Here is a 27,046-nt window from a genome sequence, read left to right as displayed (position 1 = left end):
ATGTGGGTTCTTCTCCCCCATGACTGAAACACCTCCTCCCGTTCACCACCTCCAATATTAGGTCAGATTCCAGCATGAATCGTGGAGTGCTAAGCATCCAAACTATGTAAGCAAAAAAGCTTCAGAAATAGTATAGAGAATTCCCATATACCTCACATCCAGTTTCCCCTGTTTTTAATACCTTATAACTACAGTTACGACTCAAAATTGATACATTATTATTGAAAGTCCAAACATCATTCAGATTCCCTTAGTTTGCTTTAAAGTTCTTTTTTTCTGTCCTAAGATCCCATCTAGGATACCACATTATGGTCAGTTGTCCTGTCTCCTTAGTCTCCCTTTGTCTGGGACAGTTTTTTCCAAATGTCCTTGTTTTTGATTACCTTGATCATCTTGAGGAGAACTGGCCAAATATTGCGTAGAATTTTCCTAAATTTGGGTTTGCTGATGGTTTTGTCATAATTAAACTGGGATTATGGGTTTGTTGTAGGAATGCCACAAAAGTAAAATGCCCTTCTGATTACATCATACCAAGAGTACATGCTATCAACATGATTTAGCACTGTTGATGTTAACATTGATCGTCTGACTTGAGGTGGAGTTTTTCATGTTTCTCTATTGGAAAGTTACTACTTTTCCCCTCTTTTCCTTATTGTATTGTTTGAAGGAAGTCCCCATGCTCAATGCTCAGCCCATCCTTAAGGGTTTGGTAATTATTCTCCAACTTTTTGAGGCAGGAATGCTTATATGAATTATTTGAAATTATTTTGAATTTAAAGAGAAAGTTTATGTGTTATCCCTGACTTTTTAGTAGTTTAGCCAGTCATCTAGATTTGTATGTGATCTTGGTTATGTATTTTATACTTTGGGTTTAATCCAATACTTTTTGTTGTTGTTACTCAAATTTTTCCAGCTTTGTTTGACTATTGGTAGCTCTTTCAGTTGGCCCCTGTGTCCCTTTGAAATACCTTCATTACTGTGGGGTTTTTGTTCGGTTTCATTTTGGGGATTGGTCTTTCTGTTTGTTTTTTCATTTGTTTTTAGCATGTACATACTTTCTTATACTACAAAATGTTCCAGGAAAGAAATAATTGCATTTTTTAAAGTGCCAGCATAAACTTAATAGTCTGGAGCAACTTATTACTAAGATCAAAACCATGTGTTTGCCTTCCTTAGCAAGCAACCTTTCCTCAATTTAATGCATATAGATAATACTCCTAACTCAGATCTGATATTTTGATAAAAAGAGATAATTATAACAAGTGCCATAAGTAATCTGAATGAATGTTAGAGTTAGTAATTGTGTGTTTTATTTACCTCAATATGCCATAAGGAAAGGTGATTGATTAAAAATTTTTTTTTAAGTTTTGCTTCATTCTATACTTACATGATTGTTTCTATATACTAGACATCCTCAAAAAAAGCAGTTTTCATGGGAGGATGAAAGACTTTTAGAATCCAAGAAGATTCTGTCTCATTACCTTTTTTTCTATCATATCTTTGTTAGAATTTACAGTTTTAATCAGGTAATACTCCTGGGAAGTAAAAGTTGCATGAAGGAAGAAAACATTAATAGATTTCTTCAAACAAAAATATGAAATTATTCCAGGAGTATTATAATAAATGGAGTTCTAACAGAAACACCTGGATATGCAATGTATCATTAACAAGTTATTCATAATTGCAATTATTTCCTAAAATAAAAAATGAGAGATCAGTGAAGTGAAACATTTGCATAGTTCAAATCAAGGTACAAACATGAAGGGATTCTCTATTTTTTTGTATGAAAAATTATTTTCTCTATAATCTGAGTCATTTTCAATTTCCTACACAGTATTATTCTACGTCATTTTATATGTGAAATAATTAACTCTCAATCAATTAATCTAGCTATTTTCATGACATAGTTCTGTCTTCTTTTAACTCCACATCACTTTTTATCTTCCTGTTGTTTTGTATAGAAATATTTGAAACAGTAAAAACAAATTTTTTAATGCAGAAGACTTGTCTCTCAATCCATTTGCTTGAGAAAGCTGAGTTTTAAGTAACCATCTCCCAACGAGAATAAAATTAGTGTTTGTGAATACATTTTTACAACTGAAACTCCACCTTCCTCCCTTCCTTTCTCCCTCCCTCCCTACCTTCTTTCCTTCCTTCATTCATTCATTCTTTCCCTCCCTCCTTCCTTCCTTCTTTCCTTCCTTCCTTCCTTTATTCTTCCTCCCTCCCTCCCTGCCTCTGTTTCTTCTTTAATCCATTCCTTCTTTCCTTCCCACCTGCTCCCTCCCTTCCTCCCTTCTTTCTTTCCTTCCTCCCCTCCTTCATTTCTTCCTTCTCCACTGCTTCCTTTATATGCATGCATATTTATTCAGTACTTACTACTTACTGAACGTTATTATAGACCCACACTCCATGCATCAGATAAAATTATCACAAATTTCCCTAGATACAGTCAATCATGGACTCAAGTGTATATTTTGGCCTGAATAATGCTGCACTAAGTACCACATTTAATATCTTTCTCTTGTCTTCGCTGCTAAGTTCACTTTCTGATTATTGTTGCTTATTTGTGTATATTTTCTCATCTTCCATGAAGCTCCACTATTACAGACATTGTTATTCTTAACTAAACTCACAAAATATTGTTGAGAATGAAACACCTTTTCTTCCACGGTAGATCCAAAATGTTGTGCCTTCTGTATCAGCTGGAATTCTTTATCTATCCTGGATGGTATTAGGTCATTTGATGAAATAAGATCATGGAAACTTTCTTTCTCAGTCTTGGAATTTATGGGTCTGTATAGCATATTTCCCCAAGGCAGAAGATAGAGTTCTCAGACTCTGTTACTACCTATGATTCTTTGTGCCTTCTTTTCACCTCTTAGCAGACATGACCAATTTCTGTGCCTCTTAAACAAAATCACAAATGCAGTCCCAACCTTTTGTGGGGGGCTTAAACAGAATCACAAATGCAGTCCCAACCTTTTGTGGGGCGACTCATTGGTAAGGAAATTTCTGAGAAGTGGCTTTGTGGCAAAATGTAGATTTCCACTGTCTATTCTGTGTCACATAACTGATTTGCATGATTAAAAATGTTTGATTCCACATTTCTGTTTTCATCCAGAGGGACAAAAATATGTTTAATCTTGACCAGAATCCACAGAATGAAATCAAACATACAGATCTCCTATTTAAGAACTGACCTGCTCCTGGAATAACAAACAAGTCAGGAAAAGGCAAATATGTCCTCCCTCTAGCCCATCATTTGCAATGGAATCCCAAGAGTCTATAGAAAGAACGACTTCTGATTCTAGCCCAGACACCAACTGAATTTATAATTTTAATTTTTGGTTTGTTTTTTTTTTTTTTTTTTTTGAGATTGAGTCTCACTGTGTTTTCCAGGCTGGAGTACAGTGGTGTGATTTCTGCTCACTGCAATCTCCGCCTCCTGGGTTCAAGCAATTCTCTGCCTCAGCCCCCCGATAGCTGGGATTATAAGTGCCCGCCAGCATGCCCACCTAATTTTTGTATTTTTAGTAGAGACGGGGTTTCACCATCTTGACCAGGCTGGTCTTGAACTCCTGACCTCGTGATCCTCCCGCCTTGGCCTCCCAAAGTGCTGGGATTGCAGGCATGAACCACTGTGCCTGATGAATTTATAATTTTAGATTAAAGTCTCCTTTGTGTAACCTTTTTCTGTACTATCCATTGTCCTCACTCTAATGTGAATGACATTAACAAAAAAAAAAACATCAAAATGCTTTTGTCTGGTAGTTGGGCCCAGACAAAATGGAGCACAGAAGCAGCAATGTCATAGCTAATAGGAAGTGATATGGCTTTCTTTCTTCATAAATAAAAGATAAAATGAAGAATAAAATATATTCACATTTTAGAAGTTTTAGCTTCATATACACAATAGTAAAGAAATGGGAAGTTTTAAAAGATGAGATTTTCATATATTGAATTAACATTTATCGAATATCTAATATATTCTTATACTACACTAGGTTCTGGGAATACAAATATTTCAACATCAAAATAAAACGCAATCCTGACTGTAATGTGATGTGCATTACTATAATTTATGAATTTTTATATCTAAATTTAAATTGCAATGTTATGCTATATCTATTTTTTAAATTTCAGCATGTTTTTCTTCCAGATATGATTAATATCTCTCTTAATATTTGTTTACTCTTGACATCTTTAGGAGATAGTCAACTTCAACTGTCGGAAACTGGTGGCTACAATGCCTTTATTTGCTAATGCGGATCCTAATTTTGTGACTGCCATGCTGAGCAAGTTGAGATTTGAGGTGTTTCAACCTGGAGATTATATCATACGAGAAGGAGCCGTGGGTAAAAAAATGTATTTCATTCAACATGGTGTTGCTGGTGTCATTACAAAATCCAGTAAAGAAATGAAGCTGACAGATGGCTCTTACTTTGGAGGTTAGTAAAAAAGATGCAACTAAGATAAAATCTAAGCTGCTTGAGATTTGTGTCTTTAAGAATTTTGGAGATGTCAGCATGTCACTTTGTTGGTTTTGAATGTAAACCTGTATGTGAATTCTGATAAAAGTGTTTATAACAGTGCTTTCACATTTCAGAGTCACAGGCTCAATGTGTGTGATTTACTACTACATTGGTTGAGGTATTATTTCAACCTCTTTATCTAGAACCAAATATTAGGGGCTTAAGTCAAATGGGAAGTATGATTTTCTTCTACACAAAAGTTCCAGGAGGGTTGGGAGGCTTTCTCTACAACAGTTTTTGGTGACCTAGATTCCATCCATCCACTAAAATGTTTTGTTTCATTTTTGTCATCTCCACAAGAGGAGCTGATTCCTCTCTGCCATGTTTTGTTATGGCTCATATAATGGGGCAGAAATAATAGAAGAAATGAAAAACTAACAGCTTCCGTTTGATATTCCTACTGCCCAGAAATTGCAAAAATCATTGCTATTCACATATGATTGCCCAGAATTGGTATAGGATCACCTTCAAGCCTAAGGAAGGCTGCAAAATGTAGCCTCTAGTTAGATGGCAATTTACCTTGCTAAAAATTTATGAAAATTTGTATTGTTTCTGTATTAGTTTGTTTGCACACTGCTGATAAAGACGTACCTGAAACTGGGAACAAAAAGAGGTTTAATTGGACTAACAGTTTTACATAGCTGAGGAGGCCTCAGAATCATGGCAGAAGGTAAAAGGTACTTCTTACATGATGGCAGCAAGAGATAATGAGAAAAAAGCAAAAGCAGAAACCCCTGATGAACCCATCAGATCTCATGAGACTTATTCACTATTATGAGAATAGCATGGGGAAGACCAGTCCCTGTGATTCAATTACCTCCCCCTGGGTCCCTCCCATAACATGTGAGAATTCTCAGAGGTACAATTCAAGTTGAGATTTGAATGGGGACACAGCCAAATCATATTAATTTCCAATTTTTTAATTAAAATTATATATATAATACATATATATGTTTCTACACATGTACAAAAAATGCCTAGAAATTGATTTACTGGGTCAAACACTATTTGATCTTATTTTTAGACTTAGACAAATAACACCCAATTGCTTCTTTGATAAGACTGCCTGTTTGCTTTGCCAATTCAGTTTTAGTTTTGTCTTGTGTATTAGTCCATTTTCACACTACTATAAATACCTGAGACTGGATAATTTATAAAGAATAGATATTTAATTATCTCACAGTTCCACACAGCTGGGGGCGGGGCACCTCAGGAAACTTACAATCATGGCAGAAGGTGAAGGAGAGACAAGCAACTGCTTCACAAGCAGCAAGAGAGAGAAAGCGCAGGGGAAACTGCCACTTAAACCATCAGAACTCCTGAGAACTCCCTCACCACCATGAGAACAGCATGGGGGGACCCGCTACCATGATCCATATCCCCTCAGGTCCCTGTCTTAACATATGGGGATTACAATTCGAGATGAAATTTGTCGAGGGGACACAGAGCCAAAACATATTATCTTGTTAATAAACAAAAGGACACACCCTAATTATCTGCATTTCTATTTGCATGTTTGCTATTTCTGGGAGGCTGAGAAATTTCTTGTTAGAGTTGCTAATTGCTTGGATTTATTTTTTTGTTCCTATTCTTTGCACATGTTTCCACTCTGTTGTTTGCCTTTGTAAATCTAATTTATAGGAATGTTCCAGATATATATTTTATATGATGCAACTATTTTCTCCTAATTTGTTGCTTGTTTCTTAATTTTGTTTATAATATCTGTCATCGTTTTGATTCTCATTATTGTTGATTTAAATCTGCCTATTTTTTTCTTAGGACATTAAAGATTTTATGTTCTGTAAGTGGATTTTACACACTGCAAAATAATGGAAATGCTTTTATTATCTTTCTTTCCTTTTTTTTTTTTTTTTTTAATGATAGGATCTCCCTCTGTCACCTAGGCTGGAGTGCACTGGCATGATTATGGCTCCACTGCAGGCTCAAGTGATCCTCCCACCTCAGCCTCCCTAGTAGCTGGGACCACAAGCATATGCCTCCATGCCCTGCTTTTCTATTTTTTAATTTTTTGTAGAGAGGGGGTGTCACCATGTTACCCAGGCTGGTCTCTAACTCGTGGGCTCAAACAATCTTCCTCCCTTGACCGCCCAAATTTTTGGAATTACAGGCATGGCCACCACACCTGGCTGGAATTGTTTTTCACATTTTTATGTATTTTATTTAGTTTTACTACATTTTTTCAGGACTACTTTGTTATTATAATTTCTTATATTATATTATTATACATATTTTTGTTTTAGTATTAATTTAAAATGTAATTAATACATTTTTGTTTTAGTATTAACCCATCCAAAGTATATTTGTGAGTATAATGTGAAATATTCTGTATTATCCCCATTTGTTCCCCCAAAGAGACAATTTTTCCAAAATCATTGATGAAGGAGTTCATCCTTTCTGCTAACTTTTGAAATGATTCCTTAATAATATGCTGACTTTAAGAAATGTTCCTCATTTACAGCTAAGATATATTTATTAGGAAAATTTTTGAATTTTGGTAAGTGCGTTTTTTGACTGTATCAAAATAACCATGAGGTTATAACCCATTAATCTATTATGACTGAGTGAAACATATTAACTCAAATTAATTAACTTCTTTAAATTCCAGCTGACCAATTAAAGACAATTTTGAAGTTCCATTTTGAAGCTTTCCATTTCTTCCCACTCTTCTTTCTTGTTAAAATGATTCTGTGTTGTCTCATTGGCCTCTTAGCCTTTTGTGCAGGTTATTTTAAGAAAAACGCCGATTAGGAAAAACTATGAATCTAACAGGATCTGCTTTAGAAAGTACAGAGAATTAATGTTTGAATGAAGGGAAAAAAGAAAGAGAGTATTGAAGTTAGATGGGATAAGAAATGAAAGTATACAGTTGATCTTGAAAAACGTGGAGATTAGGTGTACCAACCCCTACTCTGTCAAAAATCTGCATATAGTTTTTGACTCTGCAAAATCTTGACTAATAGCAGCCTACTGTTGGCTGGAAGCCTAACCAATAATATAAATAGTTGATTAAAACATATTTTGTATGCTGTATATATTTGATACTGTATTCTTACAATTAAGTCAGCTAAAGAATATAAAATATTTAAAAATTAATAAGGAAGAGAAAATATATTTACTATTCATCATAATAAATAGATCATCATAACAAATGGGTCATCATCAAGGTCTTCATCCTCATCATTTTTATGTTGAGTCGGATGAGGAGGAGAAGGAAGAGAAGGGGTTACTTTTACTCTCTTGCGGTGGCAGAAGCAAAAGAAAATCCACCTGTAAATGGACTTGCGTAGTTCAAACCTGTGTTAAGTAGTGAACTGTATATGTATAGGCCAGGTTTGGGGATAAATTTGTAGGAGGAAAAGTCTTTGAGTCAATTTCTGGGGATTTGATGAATATGTAGAAGAAACATTTGAAAAGAATTTTTTGAAGTGTTATTATGCACAAAGACGGGATTTGTGAAGTCGACATATGTTTTGTGAATTCAAAGGAGCTTTTAAATACCTTACAGTTAATTTGGTAATATGACTAAGGTTTTATACAAAGACTGGAATATGTTCCTCCCTGGATTTATGTGGGTTAAACTATTAGTACAGTGAATCACATCAATGAATATCCTTATGTTAAACCATAAGATCATTTCTGAGATTAAAACTATTTTTTCTTGATGTATTATTTCTTTAACATAGTGTAACATCTCTGTCCATGAGTGAGATTGGTCTACATATAATGTTGTTTTTATTGGGGTCATTTTTGTGATCTATTAGATGACTTTGGATATCAGGTTATGCTCACTTCTTAGAAAGAATAATGAAACTTTTTCAAAAAGTATTCTCTGTTTTAGAGAAGTTTAAACAATCTAGGCATTACCTGTTATTTGAAAATTTGATAGGCTTCACAAATAAAGCCACTTGCATTTGATTCCTTGTATTTTATGGTTATTAAAATACTCCGATTTTCTATTTCTTTAGGAGTAATCATTCAGTTCATCTAATTCAATTGTTCATAATACTGAGTACACATTACTATCTCCTGGGAAGCTTTAAAAAAATTTGATGCCAATGCCAAAAAAGCTACTCTATATTTTCTCATATAATTGAGTGGAGTTGAAATCCAATTACCAGTATGTTGGCAAAAATCCTCAGATGATTCAAAAGAATTTTTAAATTAAAAATAGATAGTTACAGAGACAGAGAGTGAGAGACATGAAGATATTGATATAGATATATGGTTCCCTTTTTACTTTTAAACTTTTATTTCCTTTTTATTACAGGGGGTTTGTATTTACAAAATTATTGCAAAGATCATACAGATAATTCCAATGTAAACACCTTGCATTACTGTGGTATGTTGGTCAAAACTAATGAACCAACATTGATTAACTGTTAAAGTACTTAATAAAGTGCATTTTTCATTAAAATTTTTCCAATCTTTACCCAATGTCCTTTTTCTGTTCAGAATCCGATACGTAATACCACCTGACATTTAGCAGTAATGTCTTCTTTGGCTACTTTTAATCATTAAAGTTTCTTAGAATTTCCTTCTTCTTTAGTAATTTGAAGCACTGGTTAAGGTATCTTGTAGAATGTCCCTCAGTTGGGATTTGTCTGATGCTTTTCTCAAGATTAGATTGGAGTAATTGTTTTGGGGAAGAAAAACAAGACTTAAAGTACCATTCTCATCACATCATATTGAGAGTGCATACTATGAATATATCTTATTGCTGTTGATGTTAACCTTAATCATCTAACTTGAGTTAGGATTTGTAAGTCATCTCCATTGTAAAGTTAATTTTTCTTCCCCTCTCATTCCATACTGTACTCTTTGGAAGATAGTCACCACACACAGCCCACAAGTAAGGAGTGGAGAGTATTATTCCACTTCCTTAAAGACCAAGTATGACATAAATAACTTGAAATCATTCTGAACAGGAAATTTACCTATTCTCTTTCATTATTTATTGATATATACAATCCTTTTTGTATCAGTATGGACACTTGGATATTTATTTTATAATTTGGGTTATAATCCAGTACTACTTTATTAATTCTGTTGCTCAGATTGTTTCATCTTTGGCTATTGGAATGTCTTTCAATTAGCCCCTGTGTCCCTTTGTCCTTATTATTGTGGGTAAACTTTTTCTTATTTCCTGTCACCACAATATGCTCCTGGCTCATCCTGAATAGTTCCTATCAGTCTAAAATTATTCATTTCTTCAAAGAGCCTTGGATTCTATAATTGGAGAATGGTAATTGAAATAAAGATCTGGAAAGCCCTGAGTTGGTGCAGGGTATCACATGGTGAGGGAGCTGAGAGTGCTCATGTGGAAGACCAAGTTCTTCTTTCTCTTTTTATAAAGCTATCAGTTATCCCTGATTATAAATCATTCATAAAGGCAGAGCCCTCATGATCCAGTCAACTCGTAAAGACTTCACCTCTCAATATTGCCATATTGGGTATTAAATTTCAAGGAGTTTTGAAGGTGACACATATTCATACCACAGCAACATCTTTCCCCTAATCTTGATTTTGGGAGAAAGCATCCACCTGTTACCATTAAGTATGATGCTAATTGAACAGATTTTTGTTTGTTTGTTTGTTTGTTTTTCAGATGTTCTTAATCATATTGGGAAAGTTATCCTTTCTTCCAACTTTTCTAAGAGTTTTTTTTTTTTTTAATCATGAATGAATGTTGGGTATTGTCAAATGTGTGTTTTTCTATGCCAAGTCTGTGATCATATGTTTTTTCTTCTCTAGTCTGTCAATGTGGTGAATTGTTTTGATTGATTTTAATTTTAAGTGTTGAACCAGCCTTGCATGCCTAATATAACTTTTATTTCATCAAAATGTGTAAAATGTATTGGATTTGATTTGCTAATATTTTGGTCATAATTTTGTCTCTGTCTTTTTAAGATATAATATTCTGTGCATTTTTATTCATGTAATGTGCTTTCTGATTTTTGTATTTGGCTGATTCTCACTTCATAGAATAGATTAGAAGGTGCTCCTTCTTCTTCTATTTTCTGGAAAAGATTGTGGAGAATTAATATCATTTCTTCCTTAAAATTTTGGTAGAATTTACTGGTGACAACTTTTAGGCCCGGTGATTTATTTTTTGCAAGGTCATAGAATAATTTATCCAATTCCTTGTGGATATAAAGTTATTTATGTTATATGGTTCTCATTATGTGAATTTTGTTAGTTTGTACTTTCCAGGAATTGCTCCACTGCATCTACTGAGTTCTTTGTAGTATGCTTTGATCTTTCTTTTAGTGTCCCCAAGATCAATAGTGATGACCCCTTTTCATTTTTGATGTTCATAATGTTTACTTTCTTTTTTCTTGGTCAGTCTTCCTAGAGAATCTTAAAAATATGTATATTTTCCAAGAGGTAGAGTTGCATTTCATTGATTTTCTCTGTTGTTTCCTGTTTTCATTTTTATTGATTTCTATCATAATTTTCATGGTATTCTTAGTTTTTGGGCTTTGAGCTTAAATTGCATTCCTTAGTCTATTTTGCTAAGATGGAAGCTTAGAATATTGATTTTTCAATCTTTCTTCTGTTCTAATATATTTGTTTAATACTATGTAGTATAAATTCCTCTCTAAGAACTTCATTTTCTACCTCCTGCAAACTTGGTGTCATATTTTAATTTTCGTTAGTTTTTTTTTTTAATATTATCTGAGACTTTTTCCTTGTCTCATATGGTTTTTAAGTGTGTTAAATATATAGGGATTTTCTGTCTTTCTGTTGTTGGTTTCTAGTTTAGTTCATTGTGACCTGAAAATTTACCTTGTATGATTCTCACTATTTTCTGTTTGCTGAGATGTGTTTTATGGCCCTAAATCTTGATAAATGTTCCATGTAAAATGAGAAAAATAATATTCTTCCATTGTTATTTATTTAACCAAACTCACTTGAGTAAGAAATTATGTGAAATACTATTTTGTTTCCATTCAGAGCTTTTAGCCTCATTCATATTTTCACTATGATGACATGGGGTGGCTATTGGTGGACCTCAAGGGTACCAGAAGCACAAATCTTTTATGGACAGTTTATGGAAAAAAATAAGTTTACATTACTTTCAATATCAACATGCAGTTTTAGACATCAAAGAAGATAATGCAAGGCAGTTAAAATCTAATAGCATGTACTTAGTTAATAAGCTATACATATTATACAATCCCTACCTATTTCATTATCTAATATGAAATCTTGAGATCAATAATGCCAAATTTTATATTATACTAGTTTTATATTTGTATAAATTGAGCATGACAAGTTCATAGTATTGTTAAGCAGAAGAACCGGAGGTAGGCTGAGGAATGCTCTTTTCCCTCTTCTAATATGTCTAACTAAATAAATATAATCAGTTCACAAAACATTAAACCTCAATAAAATGGAGGGCAGAATAGTAAACTAAGGAGATTTATTTAAAGAAAGATCATATGCAAACGTTTTGAATTCTGTGCATAACTTGATTTATGTCTACAATAATGAAGGAGTATGTTTCTACATCAGTATAATTTTTTAACTACAGAAAATTTGTTTTACTTTTTGGTGAGGCATGTGGCTCACGCACCACCTTATCCTGTATTCTTAGCAGAGGTCTTACGTAGTGTAGTAGCAGAAAAAGTATGAGGAAATGAACCAAAAATAAGTGTGAGACACATTCATAAGGCCTGGGGATAGAGCAGTGAGCAAAAAATACCATGCCACTCCTACTCATGGAACTTATATTTTAATGGGTGGTTATATTTTACAAAGAAGAATTTAATAAAGAAACCTGGGAATTACTAAAAATAATAAGCCACATTATAAAATGGTGACAGCCATATTGGAATTACAGTCCAGGCATGTGGATTACCTGGGAGTCCTAGGCTTCCCATTGAGAGTGGTGGTGAATGGGCATAAAGAGCTCGAGGAAATTTGTCTACATAGCTTGGGCCAGATGGATGGCGAGTAAGTGTTGGGGTTGTGGTGAGTGTTGGGGTGCTCAAGGAGTGATGGTTTTGATTGTAGCAAAAGGAGTGTCTGGACTCCTGCTTAACTCCTCCTTTGAGATAGGTTTTATAGTCTCATCATCCTCTTTTTAAATATCAGAAAAATGAGTCTCAAAGCAGTTAAACAAGCTGGCCAAGGCCATGGACTTGAGCAGAGACAATCCCAGGTTTCAAACTCAGTTTGTTTCTGAACCTGAAGCCTGTGTTCTTTCCAGGATACCTAACTGCCTCTTAAGAGGGGCATGATTATTCTCCATGATATCACTTCAAATCTATCCATGAACCTTTTATTTAATTTCCATGAATTCACTAAACTCTTTTGTAAGTCTATTCATATGTTCTCTCTGACCATTCTATTAAGGTAATCATACTGTAAATATATTATCCACTAAGTAAAATGCCATTAACAAACTTCATTAAAATGTCAAATAATATATCTTTGTACCAATACTTTATGATTTTAAAGAATAGTTTGTTTTTCTAATATAATTTACTTGATTATTGTTAATATCTCCTTTACTAATTCACCTCTTAATAATCATTTATCTTTCCACACCAAAGTGTTCTAATTGATTCAGTCTCTTGACTTTCTTTCTTTCAAAATGTCTGTCTCATAAGTTCTTTTTATGGGATGATAATGTGAAACAAACCTATGAGAAAGGAAATATTTCTCATGACTCCTGTTAAATGCTGCTTTAATAATGACCATTTTGCTAGCTGTGAACAGACTGGCAGATACTTTACACAGTTAATATGTGTATTTAGGATTTTTATGACCAAAATACATTTGGGCAGATAATGATCATTTGACATTTTTAAATTTAGAGACACCAATTTGAAAAATCCACAGGCAATTCCAGTCACAGTGACTATTCATTAACTCTAAGAGGACTGAAGCATCTGCCAATCTGCAGTTTGCAATTTACTCCACTTCTAGTACATTATATTTGTTTAAGCTCATGCTGGTTTTCTAGCAGGCATAAGGAATCTGTTGATAATTAATCAAATTAACAATTTGATTAGCTCAATTTTTTCTATTACATTTATGAGCAGCAGTAGGAAAGAACAATTAATCTTTTTATGAATTTTTTAATTTATTTTTCTTTTGCTTTCTCATTTGTTATCCTCTTAGATGAGGCTAAATGAAATAATTGTTTCCATGCTGGTAAGGCAACTCTGTCAGATCTTTTCTTTTCTTGTCAGGTCAATAGACAAATGTATACATAAAATAATTTCAAATAATATTTGATGCTATGAAAAAATAATAAAGCAAGTTAATAAAAGAATAGTTTGGGCAGAAAGCTTAATGAAAAGGGACAGCACTGGATGTGGTGGCTTATGCCTTTAATTCCAGCACTTTGGGATACAAAGGCTGAAGGATCACTTGAGTCCAGGTGTTCAAGACAAGCCTGAGCAACATAGTGAGTCCCTGTCTCTACAAAAAATCAAAAAGTAACTGGATGTGGTGGCACACAAATCTACTTGGGAGGCCTGAAGTGGGAGGATCCCTTGAGGTGGAGGTTGCAATGAGCCAAGACTGTACCACTGCACTCCAGCCTGGGCAACAGAGTGCAAACCTGTCTCAAAATATAAATAAAATAAAAAAGAGGGAAAGCTAGTCATATAACAATCTGAGAGAGAAACATTATCAGCATGGCAAATAACAAGTGCAAAGCTCCTGATGTGAAAACAGAGGTGGTAAGTTCCAAGAGCAGAAGGATGCCAGCTTTGCTAGACCAGAGACAGAGGTTAAAAGATTTACAAAAGATGAGCTCAGAGTGTTGTCCAGAAAACAGAACAGGTGGGCATACACAGAACATGATATATTTATAAGGTGGTCATCTTAGTGACAGACCAAGAACTCTAACTTAGTTCATGTGGGAAGGTAGCGAACAGTGAATAAGAAGTAGAGTTAATAAACTACAGTTCCATATGAGAGAGAAAAGATATTGGAGGTGGAGAAGTAGAATAAAGTGAGGTGGAAATACAAGAAATGATCTGAATAGAGGTTTTGGAATTAGTTAAGCTATTGATGATAATGAAGTCTAAGATATGACCATTGAAATCGCGGCCGAAAAAGAATTAAAATATGAAAGATGATGATAGTGAGAAAATCAAATAATACTTAGGCCATTGTGTTGTATGAAGCATTTTCAAGGTTTCTGATGGACACAATGATGATACGTCTATATTATTATAACAAGAATAATCTGTATTTCAGTGAAAGACATTTGAAACTAAATTAAAGTTGTACTTTTAAGATTATTTTTTCTTTCAAATATTATTTATACTCATTTTCTTATTTTCTCATAATCTCTTTTGTTTCTTCATGATTATTTGCAGCATTTATATAAAAGATATATGGAAACTATGAGACTATAACATTCCCATTATACTGCAGACTTGTAGAAGATCATGTTATGTTTCTGTTTGTATCTGCACCCTCAGCATAATGACTAACACATGATTTTTACTGAATAAATATTGGTGGCATTGGATCTACTTTTGGAGCCACCTTTAATTGAATAAGTTTTTATAACATTAAATTAATTACCAAACTTTTCTCCTAATAAATGATGTCTTTTTTGTTTTATAATTTTTTAAACATAAAAGTGTCTATTTCTTTTTGTTTTCCCTACAAATTCTTAACAGAAGTCGTAAATGTAAACCAAATAATTAGACTTAGTATTCAGTCGTATTTTACTTAATACTTGTTATGAACTGAATGTTTTTGTCCCCTACAATTCATATGTTGAAACTGTAGTCCCAAATGTGATGACATTGGAGGTCGAGTCTCTGGAAGGTAATTAGGTCATGAGGATGGAGCCCTCATAAATAGGATTAGTGCCCTGTATTTGTCCATTCTCACATTGCCAATAAAGACATACCTGAGACTAGGTAATTTATAAACAAAGAGAGGTTTAATGGACTCACAGTTCCACATGGCTGGGGAGTCCTCAAAATCATGGTGGAAGGCAAAGGAGAAACAGGGGCATGTCTTACATGGGGCAGTCAAGAGAGCATGTGCAGGGGAATTGCCCTTTATAAAACCATCAGATCTCATGAGAGTTATTCACTATCACAAGAACAGTGCAGGAAAAGCTGCCTCCGTGATTCCTCCCACCAGGTCCCTCCCACAGGACATGGGAATTATGGGAGCTACAATTCAAGATGAGATTTGGGTGGGGACAGAGCCAAACCATATCATGACCCAATATAAAGAGGGAGAGAACCAGTCAACTTCTTTTCTACCATAAGAGAATACAAACAGGGCAGTATGTAACCTAGAAGAGGGCCCTCATCAGAACCTGACCATGCTGGCATCCTGATCTTGAATTTCAAGGCTCCAGAACTGTAAGAATACATTTCTGTTGTCCATAAACCACCTACTCTATAGTAATTTGTTACTACATTTTAAATGGACTAATAAAGTGCTGAATAGAAGAGCAAGATTCCTTTGACATCACTTCTTTTTCTGTCCCTGTATATCTGCTCTCCAGCTTCCCGTTTGACCTTTGAGTCTCACTACAACTTTGCTGAGTAAGATGTTCTTGCCCTGCTTCAGCAGATCTATTCATCCTCTGCCACACTCTGGTGTGATTAATGAACTAACATTAATAAAGTACTTTGAGTTCCTTGGATAAAGTTGTGCAAACTATTATTCTGTTGTGTTACTTTCTTTAAGGATTATTATAATGCTCCATTGTATTTGTGGAGTCTAGGAGAAAAAAGTGACATAAATGTCTCTGAGAAGGCACACTTCAACAGACTATGCAAGTACAACTGCATGAAAGCAACTAGGGTTCAAAATTTTATTTTTAATATACTTTCATTCTCCACTTACCTTTTTTATTCTGTATTCTCAGCCCAGAGTAAAGTAAGGTGAAGTAATACCATCTTTCTGTATGAACAATAAGTTTTACATTCTGAGGCATTAAGTATACATTTGGAAACAATTTAAAAAATTTTCAGATTCTAAGTCATATTTTTATCCCAAAGAATAGTTAATATATCCATAGGAAAGATAATGGGCTTTTTATCATTGTGAGGTATTTAGGTTTAAATATTCTTAAGGTTATATTGTATAAATGCCCCCCAAAAATACAGTTTATGAGTAAAGGACTGATCTTAGGAATCTGCTATGTGAACAAGTTGATTTGGAAGGCAATGATGTCCTGCAGTTACTTCCTGTGCTTCATTGCTGGTGGACAGATGGCTGGTTTCTCACTGTGTTCTCATTTCAACTGTATCTCTAGCCTGCTCCTTCCCATGTGGCCTTCCCCCTGTGCTAATAACAGAAGCTTTTTATTCTATGCCCAGGTTTTTCTTACTCTTAAATTTAGACCCTCCCTTCAATTCCAAAGTTCCAAATTGCTAAAATTGTGCAACGGTACCAGGATTCTCTCTACTAAACTATGCACCACATGCAGCTTACAAGTTATGTCTGGGGAACCGAAGCATGATTTAATGCCTGATTCTTTCTTTCTCATAATATTGCAAATTAAATTACCAAATTATGTATTTACAATCAAAACTATAAAAGGATTAGGAGGCAGCATGATGTGGCAGTGTGCTCAACATCCACAGAGCCAGGATCTAGTTTCCTTTCTGTAGATGGGACCTAACATGTAATAGCGAGGGGCTCAGAATTATCATGTGTAAAATGAGATTATTAAGACAGACACTTTCAACAGCCCCTTTCAGACCAATGATTCTGTTGGAATGGAACTCTTGAAGGGTGTATTCTTTTTGCCAGGTTGTTTGGCATTAAACATCCAAAATGTCTTCTTGCCTATTCTAGAGTTCACAGTATTTTTAAAGAAAGGCTGCATTTCATTTGTAGTATTATCACTGTGAGTGTTTTCAAGGCAATTTAAAAAGAAATGGAGGTAGGTGAGATTTGTGATGATTCATGCTCTGGTGGTTAAAAAATAACTACCACTGTTTTTCATGGATAGTGAAGAAAAGTAGAAATTATCAGACCTTGGGCTGTAAAGCTCCTTGAAATGTGGTGGGAGATGAGAGGATACTGGTTAAGAGTGTAAGTTATGAAGCTGCACCCTGAGATGCTGTTGGACCTTGGGAAAGCCACAGATCTTCCCCAAGAATATTTCCAAATCTGTAAAACTGAAATAGTGGTAATTCCTACCTCACTAGGTTGCTTAGAGGATGAAATGATTCAATATTTCTAAAATACTTAGAACAGTACCTGGCACAGTTTGTGCCCTGATGTTAAGCATTAACGTAAGTGAAAGGGCCAGTGTACTATAAAGCAGTAGACACACGTAAAAGACAGTACTGGGGCATTATTGATTCAGGGCTCATGTCAAGTGAATCAACACTGGAAGTCTAATTGTCAATTTGTATTTCTCCTGACTCTATGTTAGTCTTAATCCTATAGCAAAGAAAATGACTCTGTATCAATGTGTGTGTGTCAGAGGGTGGGGAAGTAGAGGTGAAATAATTAATAATGACAACTTTTTCAAACTAGAGATAACCTCAACTCTGAAAATTCTAATTTCCTCACTATAAGCAAAATTGAACTATGAGCACACACATAAGAAATCTTACTCTAGGATTTAGTAAAATCCAAATTCTTCAAACAACTAGTTCTTAATGTGCCAGGCATTGTACTAAGTAATTCCATGTGTATTATATAACTCAGTTATATTAAAATAACTACAAGAATATATAATCTCTATCATTTTTGGTATGTTTTTCATATGCTTTACAAGTAAAGTGGAAGGCATATATTTGTCAAACACTAAATTATTCATAAACACTTTTGTAAATTTAGAATTAGAGGGAGCTTATTCATTATCTAATCCTCTTATACAAATGAGGAGCCTGAGAAATTCATGAGCCTAGAGGTTGGTGTGACAGGGCTGGGACTTTCACTCACAGGTAACTGCTCTTCCTACAGTAACAGGTAAATTTTCTGAACATTGTTACCAATAATGTTAGTCTGTAACATTTCAGAAAATAAGGATTCTTCCCACTTCTATTGTATTATAAAACACATCACACACACACACACACACACACACACACACACACAGGCACACACACACATGCATACCTTCTAGCCTATTGCTAAATAGTAAGAATTTACTAATTCTAAGCATGCTTCAATTAAGTATGACTGTTCTGACCTATCTATTATCCATGGAGACACTTCTCCGTGGCTGAATTTACTTAGATGGGAAGAATAAAATTGCCAGTCAGAACAGTTCAGCAAAAAATAATAAAGTGGAAAACGTTTAGTCACTTTAAATTGTGTTTCATCACTAATTTTTCAGTGTATATTAAACTTACCTTATTGGGATGTCCTTTGCAAATTTAAAATGTCAGAAATAATTTTAAAAATGTCTTTGTACCTCATACCATATGTTACAAGAGAAACACATCAACAACATCTTAATGTGTTAATGGTATGCAACAAGTAGTTTCCTTTGCTTGGATATCTGATTGTACCCCAAAGAAATGAATAGAGTCTCAAAAGATGTGTCTAATATTTTCAGTACTAACAAGTCAGTTGATAGTCACTCACAATAATACAGTCATATTGGATGTGAGTGAGAAAGATGAAGACTAAAACACATCAGACACTTCATAGAAGTAGCCTTTAAAATCTTAATTGCATTCATTTTACAATGCAGTGTATTAATTCAGTACATATTTATCCTCTTATTGCAAAGATTCAAAATATGTTAAAAGTTCTTATTTTCTTGAAGTTTATAGGATATTTGTTACTACAGAGCAATCATCAATGCTTCCTGCCTCAAGAAACTAGAAATTTTTTGTCTAATACTTCTTAAATACTGAAATCATTTTTACATAATAATATTCACATTGTGCATGTACTATTATAACCTGGAGAACAGAAGGGATATAATGTTTGCACTTATAATTTCTAATAAGGTATATATTTTTTAAACCATGTAAGTAGGTAAAGATAACATTATTATCATTATTAATTTGCCACTGAGAGAAGACACAAAATAATACTGCCATATCTTGTCTCCTATATCTGTCCCCTTTTTCCTATATAATGAGAAGGAGAATTATCTAAATAAAAATTAATTTCCAGTTTCTGAGAATCTTAGAACCATAGGTTTTTTTAGTTCCTTAACTATGAAGTTCTTTAAAAACTTAAATTTTCCTTTTGTGTATCTCCCCAAACTATAAAGAAGGTTTATCAGAGAAGATGAGGAACGGATGGCAAACATCTGATGATTTGTTTATTAGATAATCATAAGGTGCTGCAGAACAAATCCTAGATCATTTCTGAATCATTCATGTGTCACAGTTACCAAGTTTTTCTATAAATGTAGACCTCTACTTCCTCCATTTCTGCTGGAGGATATGGATGGTTTTAGAAAATAAAACAAAATTCAACATTCCTGCCAGCATTAGTCAATTAAGAGCATCTTTAAGTCAAGACCTTTTTTCATTCAAATCATGAAGAGGACAGAAACTGGTGGTGATTGATCTTGGCTACATTTTTCAGATAACAATCTTGAAATTTTTCTCAGGGACCATGAAAATGAATAAGATGTCAAAATATAAATACCTTTAATAACTCAGGGCTGAAAATAGTAAAAAATGTTTAAGCAAAATACCCTTCCAAATGAGATGTATTGCTTTGAAAGTGTCTAAGTCTATAGGACCCCAGAAATACCTAAGAATAAACCTATTAGAAGTCTATAATGATATAAAAAGAGTGAAAATGAGAAAAGAAATGGCAGCAGAAGATGTGAAATTGTATTTCCAGCCCAGAAGATAACATTTTAGAAAGATATTTTGGATTTATTGTTCAATTATTTGCATTAACTATGTGCATTGGCCCACTTGTGCCTAAACAAAATGTTCAAGGCCCTAAGAGTACCCACCTCACTTCTGAGCTGAGTTGTAAAAATTGAAAAGTGTTGTGTCAAGGAAAAGTTGAGATGGAGATGGCAAATTGAAGGAAAGTGTGACCTGTTTTAAAGAAAGAAATTGTATGGAGCTACTTCTACTCCTTCACCTCAGGAAACTCATTTCTGATGATCTGGAATCTCTCCAGCTCATTCCAAAGTGAAGCATCACCCTAATATGGACTTAGAAAAGTGATTTTAAAGTAGCATTTCCCCCACCATTATGAAATAGAAACTTGGGGAAGTTCCACTTAGAGTTTAATAGACTTAGTATTGACCTACATTTTTTTTTCCACTTTAAATAGACCCATCTCTCTTATGATGCGTAGGAAGGAGGAAGAAACATATAGAAAAGGGAAATAAATCTCTTGTCCATATCTCCACATTAATGATTGTGACTTTAAATGGTTCTCAGACTTAACAGTTTGATTTGAAGGTCTCTCCTCTTCTGTAAAAAGAAACTGCCATATGGTCTACGTTGTGGTCTTAACATTTACACAACAATTTATTATGCCTGGTTCATAATGAAATACCAGCTCCCGGCTGGGAAATTAAAGCAGTATTCAGCTCCTCTCAGCAAGAAGGCTACAGTTTGATATATTCTATAAACTGGATTCTGCAGTAGCCAAGGGAAAGAGGATTGACATAGTTAGAAAACACAGTTGGACTTGTTAAAACAAGCGTTTCAGTGCACAGATGCTAAGTCTCCTTGGAGTTATGCATTGGATCACTTTGCTCCTGCTTAGCTATTAACTAAATATATTTTTGTTTTATTTCCTCTTAATTTTCATCTTTACTGCAGTTTATATAAATGCAATCATTTACCTCTAAGATATTTCAAAAATGTTTGTTAGGAAAGAAAGGGGTTACGGGGTATTAAAATATTCTCCATTTTCAATGAGTGCCATTTTTTTAAACTTTTATTTTCTTTCAGGGGTACCTGTGCAGGTTTGTTACATAGGTAAATTCATGTCATGGGAGTTGGTTGTGCATATTATTTCATCACCCAGGTACCAAGTTTAATACCCAATTGTTATCCTTTCTGCTCCTCTCCCCTACCCTCCATCCTTAAGTAGACCCCAGTATCTGTTCCCTTCTTTGTGTTCATGTGTTCTCATCATTTAGCTTCCATTTATAAGTGATAACATGCCGTATTTGGTTTCCTGTTCCTTCATTAGTTTGCTCAGGATAATAGCCCCCAGCTCCATCCATGTTCCCACAAAAGACATGGTCTCATTCATTTATATGGCTGCATAGTATTCTATGATGTCTGTGTACCACGTTTTCTTTATCCAATCTGTCATTGATAGGAATTTAAGTTGATGCCACATTTTTACTATTGTGAATAGTGCTGCAAACAACATACACATGCATGTGTCTTTATAGTAGAATGATTTATATTCCTCTGGGTGTATACACAGTAATGGGATAGCTGGACCCAATGGTAGTTCTGTTTTTAGCTCATTGAGGAATGACTGTACTGCTTTCCACAATGGTTGAACTAATTTACACTCCGACCAACAGTGTGTATAAGTGTTTCCTTTTCTCCGCAACCTCACCTGCATCTGTTATTTTTTTACTTTTTAATGATAGCCATTCTGACTGGTGTGAGATGGTATCTCATTATGGTTTTGATTTGTATTTCTCTAATGATCAATGATATTGAGCTTTTTTCATATGATTGTTGGCCACATGTATGTCTTCTTTGGAGAAGTGTCTGTTCTTGTCCTTTGCCCACTTTTTAATGGTGTTGTTTTTTTTCTCTTGTAAATTTGTTTAAGTTCCTTATAGGTGCTGGATATTAGACCTTTGTCAGATATACAGTTTGCAAAAATTTTTTCCCATTCTGTAGTTTGTCTTTTTACTCTGTTGATAGTTTATTTTGCTGTGCAGAAACTCCTAAGTTTAATTAGATCCCATTTGTCAATTTTTGTTTTTGTTGTAATTGCTTTTGGCATCTTTGTCATGAAATCTTTGCCCATTCGTATATCAAGAATAGTATTTCATAGGTTTGTTTCCAAAGTATAATATAGATTAAAGATAGAAAATGCTTTTCATTTTATACTATTCTCTTTAATAATCTCTGAATATGCTATCAAAAGTATATTTTCATCTTCATCCATGGCAATGTTCATCATAAATTAACATTCATTTGGGGAAAGTGGGAATTTTCTTAGGTCCAGTTCAGATATGGAAGATGCAGTACAAGTTTGTAATTACCTTTACAAAGCTTAATTTTATTTTTATTATTGATGATTTAAAAGATTACAGGTTAAGTGAAGTGATTAAAAAATAGACAAATGTGTCAACTCAACTAATATTTGATTTAGATCAGTAAATGATGATATTTAAGTATGTAGAGGACCTTAAGAATAGGGTTTCTGTAAAGAGAAATCCACACTACACACTGAAGAAAAGAATGACCAAGAGCTTTACTGGAGCTGATTGAAAGAATTACTAGTGAGACCTGTGAGTTATGTTTCCCATAACACAGAATGAAGCAAGTAGCTAGAACTAAGTAGATGCTTGCTGAATTGAAATGGAGCATTTGAGATTGTAATTAGAGACGGTACTAGTTGGAAACATGAAATCGGACCAGGTTATGGGAGGTTTTGAAAGCCAGATTAAGGAATTTGAAATTTATTCCACTGACAGTATCATCCAAATGTGAATTGTCATGAGAAACTAACTCAAGTTTGGGGAAGAATTGTCTTTACCTTGGCTAGGAAAACTAATGTACTATATCTAGCCAGACAGTAAGTTAAAGAATGATTGTTTTTATGACCCAAACTTTCTTTACACTAAATCCACTCACTACACATAATTTGAATTAATACTTCTCAATGTATTTTCAAGATATTGTGTAGCAACACTCTACTCAAGATAACATATAAGAAAGCCAATAACAACAACATGTTTTATTTTACATTGATATCGGGAAAACAATTTTTAAAGCCCATTTCTTTTACACATGGAGCACAAATAAAACAATGTTGTCAATGTAACTACAAAGTAACTTTCAATGCTTTACTAAGTGATGTTCTAAAGAAATATTGAAGGAATTTCCGTTAAATTTATATACATATCATTATATGGTGAAAAATATATTGCAGAATTTTTTAATGACATATGATAGTCCTATGTGACAATACTGGACATATTTTTTCAGTTTTCTCTACCAAACTAAATAATCTATGTGCTTTTATACCAGTGTAAAAGTCAATAAAATTTAAACATGTAGCTCAATATGAAAGAATATCTTTGTATGTGAATCTTTTAACATTCCCCTAAACATATACTATAGCTAGCCAAAAAGAAGAGCTCTTGGCAGGGCTCAGTGGCTCATGTCTGTAATCCCAACACTTTGGGAGGCTGAGGCAGGCAGATCACGAGGGCAGGAGATCAAGACCATCCTGGCAAACATGGTGAAACCCCGTCTCTACTAAAATACAAAAAAAAAAAAAAAGTAGCCGGGCATGGTGGCACGCACGTGTAGTCCCAGCTGCTCAGGAGACTGAGGCAGGAGAATTGTTTGAACCAAGGAGGCAGAGGTTACAGTGAGACGAGATCATGCCACTGCACTCCAGCCTGGCGACAGAGTGAGACTCCGTCTCCAAAAAAAAAAAAAAAAAGAAGAGATCTTGTATATTTTTTGTCTGCATGCTCTCAAATACTTTTTTGCCTGCACATATGTATTAGTCTGTTCTTGCCTTGCTATAAGAAACTTCCTGAGACTGGGTAATTTATGAGGAAAAGAAATTTAATTGATTCAAAGTTCTGATGGCTATACAGGAAGCATGGCTGGGGAGGCCTCAGAAAACTTATAACATGGTGAAAGGCGAAGAGGAAATAGGCACATACTATACATGGTGGAGCAGGAGAAAGAGAGAGAAGGGGGAAGTAATACATACAAGCAGAAGTCTTGAGTACTCACTCATCACCACAACAGCAAGGGGGAAATCCGCCCCCATGCTCCCACCAGTCCCATCCTTCAACACTGAGGATTACATTTCCACATGAGATTTGGTTGGGGACACAGAGCCAAACCATATCAACATACTAACAAAAATCTCCAACTGAATTAAACTTTCTCTGTCATAAACAATTTGCACATGATACTATTTATTAACAATAATTTAAATTTTATTTTTCCTTTTTTTTGCATCTGAATCTAAATGCCACAGATTCTTTAGCAGAAATCTATTTCATCCTGGTTAATTAAACTAGTAAACCAACTAGAGTTACCTGACACTTGAATGGAAAAGTAAAATAGATGGAATTTTTGAATAGTATTTTAAATGTGTTTAAATAGCTATCTCTCATGAACAAAGTGATTAGCATTTGTTTTACAATGTTCCAAGAAGATTATCCAAAAAAAGACTGCATAATTAAAGCAAATGTCCCATAGAGTTTATTTATAGATGCTTTGATATCTAAAACATAATTTTAAACTTCTGTTGTAAAGATGATCCAAAATTGTACAAAGACACAAAGCACTAGCATGTTTGGCACCTTAGATTATTAGAGCAGGGTTTATGAAGATAGGAGGCCAAAAATATGTCCTCATGAGCACTCCTGTCAGTCCTTATTGTGGTACTTTCAGTGTGAGGAGTTTGCTATTGGCTTAGAGTAGATTGAGGCCAGGGAGATGAAGCTAAACATTTTACAATGCATGGGACAACTCCAGACACCAAAAAATTATCTGCCCCAAAATGTCAGTAGGGCTGAGGTTGAGAAGCCCTAATCTAGAAAGTCTCATTCAGTTTTATTTATTGGAACACAAGTGGAGAAATTAATAATAGTCAAATAGCATTCAGATCATTTCTCTTGGCATTTATTTTGTTTTTCCTCTGAGATTCTTTCAAGTCTTCCTTCATTCTCACTTGACCTCCGAAATTCCAGTTGTCTTTCATCTTTCTGTTTAGGATTTTGCTAATGATAGTGATGATGATGCATAATAGTAAGTAAAGATACAGCTTGATAAATCAATATTCTAGGACTAGAGTATTTTAGTTATATTTTGCTAGTGCTCAACAACAGCAAAATTATTTTTTGTTTTTAGTTGATGCTCTAAAAATTGGCTAGTATCCCTTCTTGAAATACATGAGTAGAATTTTCTTGTCCTGATACAGTATTATAATAAATTGCATATATTTCATGTTTCAAAGCTTAGTTTTAATTATTTTAAGTGTTATAGATTCTAGAGGACATTTTTGTTTAGACTCCTCAGGAAAGTGAGGGAGTTGAGACACGACCTGCAGATAACTTCTTTACAAAATGTGTGCCTGCTTAAAAAATGTTAACACCAGCTAAATATTTGACAATGTTAAGAAATTACTATTAATTTTTGGGGGTGTTATAGTGATATTATATTATTTTAAGAATATATTTTAGTGATGCATACTGAAATTTTATCTTTGAAATAATGTCTGCAGTTTTTCTCAAAATAATTAGGTGGAAATGTATGAGGTACCAGTGAAACAAGCTATCAGTTGATGATTGTTTAATCTGTGCAATGAACATATGAGAGTTTATTATGGTATTATGTTACACTATTTTACTATTCATTAGACATACTGTACCAGTATTATAGTAATATAGTATATTGTTATTTTATGTGTTTACAATTTTCTGCAATAAAAACATTAACAAAAATATAGGGAAAATATGCCTTTTTGTAGCTTTTATCTTTGTGGAAAGTCATTTATCATCCTTACCCTTCTCAAATATGGAAATAAAATACTGACTTTTTGAATTTCTGGTTACGTGAGGCTTCTTTGAACATGGTTTCAATAGGATGTATCACACTTCAGTTAAGCTTTGAAACAATGAGTGAGTGTCTTTTCTCCTGAATGAAAGCCAGACCCCTCGCTGGGTGGACTTCCTGGTGTCCTTTTTATCATGTTGACCAAATGAGTCAGAGAGAATTTATTTTTCAAATATAAAAGATAGCATGTGGTTTGGATAAACGGTCGGACTGTTTGACCTAATTCCTCACTTCACTTTGCTTAAAATCACAAGCTAAATAGTGGCTTATACGTCTTTAGTCCACTGATTTCTACTCTTTCTAGATTTTATTTGCCTATTTGTAAGGAAAAATATGTATGTAACCAAGGAGTATGCAAATGTTTTTCTGTAAAAGTTCAGAAGTTCAGATAGTTAATATTTAGGCTTTGTAAGCCATATATGATTGTATACCCATCTTTCATTTTTACTTTTATTTTAACAAACCTTTAAAAACATAAGTCCATTTCTTAATTTAAAAAAAAAGCAGTTCAATAAGCCAATGTTTGGATTTGGCTGTAGGACTCCAGATCTAACCCCTCTGTTCAAAACAAGCCTCTTTTCCAAATTTAACTCATTCTGAGTAAGATGTATAAGAAAAAACATTCTATAAAATATATTTTTCTTATCATTATCATCACTTTAATGTATATGCATTCTACTTTTAATGTATATGCATTCTACCTCTATCAATTAAGACATACTACTAACTAAAGTAACTACTCATGTGGATTAGTATTTCTTACCAACCCATACTTAAGCTTATACACAAAATTTTTAAATTCAAAACCTC

The 27,046-nt window shown here is 34.0% G+C and overlaps 1 protein-coding gene across 3 annotated transcripts in view; it reads left to right on the top strand.

Annotated features, from left to right (window-relative positions):
- Window positions 1-27,046, top strand: part of HCN1 (hyperpolarization activated cyclic nucleotide gated potassium channel 1) — a 439,910-nt gene that overhangs the window by 389,953 nt on the left and 22,911 nt on the right. For all 3 annotated transcript variants that reach the window (XM_045393695.3, XM_005556858.5, XM_073995120.1), the window contains one exon: window positions 4,211-4,451. In XM_045393695.3, coding sequence (XP_045249630.1) covers window positions 4,211-4,451 — 241 coding nt within the window. The remainder of the gene's footprint in view (window positions 1-4,210; window positions 4,452-27,046) is intronic.

This window comes from Macaca fascicularis, chromosome 6, assembly GCF_037993035.2.
Source record: "Macaca fascicularis isolate 582-1 chromosome 6, T2T-MFA8v1.1".
NCBI lineage: Eukaryota > Metazoa > Chordata > Mammalia > Primates > Cercopithecidae > Macaca > Macaca fascicularis.
The sequence above is the reverse complement of the archived record's forward strand: the minus strand, read 5'-3'. Positions and strand labels throughout refer to the sequence as shown.